This window comes from Tupaia chinensis, unplaced genomic scaffold (assembly GCF_000334495.1).
Source record: "Tupaia chinensis unplaced genomic scaffold, TupChi_1.0 Scaffold000131_1, whole genome shotgun sequence".
NCBI lineage: Eukaryota > Metazoa > Chordata > Mammalia > Scandentia > Tupaiidae > Tupaia > Tupaia belangeri.
Genome location: NW_006159600.1, coordinates 1,005,267 through 1,007,036, shown reverse-complemented (window position 1 = coordinate 1,007,036; position 1,770 = coordinate 1,005,267). Strand labels below are relative to the sequence as shown.

The following is a 1,770-nucleotide window of genomic DNA, read 5'->3' as shown; positions in this document are numbered from 1 at the left end:
ACCTCCACAAGCCCCACCCACCCCTGCAGATGCAGTCAGCAAAAGACTGCTGAGGACAAGGGCCCTCACATGCAGACCCACAGAGGAAGGCAGAGGCTGCCGCAGCAGGGCCGACCCAAAGGCTCGGGGCGAAGCTGGGGAAGCAGCAGATGAGTCATGCAGCCTGCGCTAGCCAGTCATGGAGGGGCTCCCAGGTACAGAGGGCTGTGGTCCAAGGAAGGGGATTCTGAGGCAGAGCCCTGGAAGCAGGAGGGACTGGGATCCAGAGTCACACAGAGGGACAGAACGAGATCTCAGATAGGACCCAAGGAGTCAGAGCCCCAGGGAGAGAGCATGAGCTGGGGGCGGGGCGGCCATGGCCGAGCCCTGGGCTGGCTCTGGTCCCGGATCAGGTGGCCAGGGATCCTCCTCGGTTCCTCTGCAGAGCCCCAGGAGGCTCCCGCTTGACCCTGGCAGGGAGGCAGTCTCCACCTAGACTGCCCACACTGCTCACTCACCCGGGGAGCCGCTTCCCTGCCTGCCAGCCCACTCCCCCTCAGCCTGAGGCCCGGCTCCCGAGGCAGAGGGGCACATGCCCTCCTGTCTCTCCTCTGAAGGGACTTTTCTAGCACCTGTGCTACTGGCAGGAGCTGCACGCTGCGCCCAGCAGGGCCATGGCACACCTCAGCCACACGGTTGGAACCTAACCCCTCCCAAGCGCCGGGCCCTCCCTGCATACCGATCATGCCCAATCCAGGCAGGGCTCCGGCCCACAGCGGCTACACCGGGTCCCGGTGTCCTCACGGCTCAGGTGCTGGAAGGACACCAAGGGCCTCGACGTAGAGGAGGCTTTCCTCCTCCTGGGAGCCCACGAGGAGGTGACAGGCCCAGGGCGGCCCAGGTACCCCTGCACAGGAGGCCCACGCCTCGATTTGCCCTGAGTGTTTACAAATGGTCACTCCCCAAAGACGGATGTTAATAACAAGCTTTTAATTGTACTCTCTCCACGAAAAGCACCTCCCTTCACAGCTAACATGGCAAGCCGAGCTGTGATGAAGCCCCGCTCAGCCCGAACGGGGCGGTGACCGCAGCCCCAGGGAGGCTGGCCGGGCCAGATCCAGGCTCCCTGGATGGGCCGGGGACAGAGCAATGGCGGGGCAGGCGCCCCAGCCTGGACCCAGGCCCCTGCGGAAGGAGGGCTGGACTCCACGTGCCTCAGAGGCCCCTGGACCTGCGGCCCCTCAGGTGGACAGGATGCCGCTCTTCTCGCCCTTGACCTTGAGGAACTCGGCCATGCTGGAGAAGTACTTCTGGTTGGCCTCCGCCACCTTCTTCTCGGCTGCCTGCGGGTTCACGATCTCCAGGCCCTGGCGGGTGAGGCGGCAGGGTGCTGGATTAGGTGGGGAGGCACAGGGCCTCCAAGACGCCCCCGCCCCACCCAGCCAGAGAACTGTGACCCGCTGGCCCCACAGGCCCTTCCCCATGGTCCTTGCCAGTCCCTGGATGCAAACAGGGGAAGTAGCTTTGCAGGGTCACGCAGGGCAGGAGCAGGGCCACCCGGCACTAGGCCTCCTCTGCGGGGGCTGGGTCCGGGCAGTACCTGGAGTGGAGTGAAGGCCACGCTGGAGGCAGTCCCCGAGGTGCGGTCACGGATGGTGGACTTCCCGCCATACACCACGCTCTGCTTCTGCAGCGTGCGCTGCGGGAGGACAGGGAGGCCGGGCTGAGCTGCGCCCAGCTCGCGCCCTCGGCCTCCAGCCCCGCTGCGCCCGGCTCGTGCCCCCGGCCTCC

The 1,770-nt window shown here is 66.4% G+C and overlaps 1 protein-coding gene across 1 annotated transcript in view; it reads right to left on the bottom strand.

Moving 5' to 3' along the window:
- Positions 1–950: 950 nt before the first annotated feature.
- The window catches only part of PRPF31 (pre-mRNA processing factor 31), a gene marked incomplete in the record, with an annotated part of 20,300 nt that continues 19,480 nt past the window's right edge, over positions 951–1,770 (bottom strand). Inside the window, 2 exon segments of the mRNA XM_027770392.1 lie at positions 951–1,346; positions 1,580–1,678. Coding sequence (XP_027626193.1) covers positions 1,221–1,346; positions 1,580–1,678 — 225 coding nt within the window.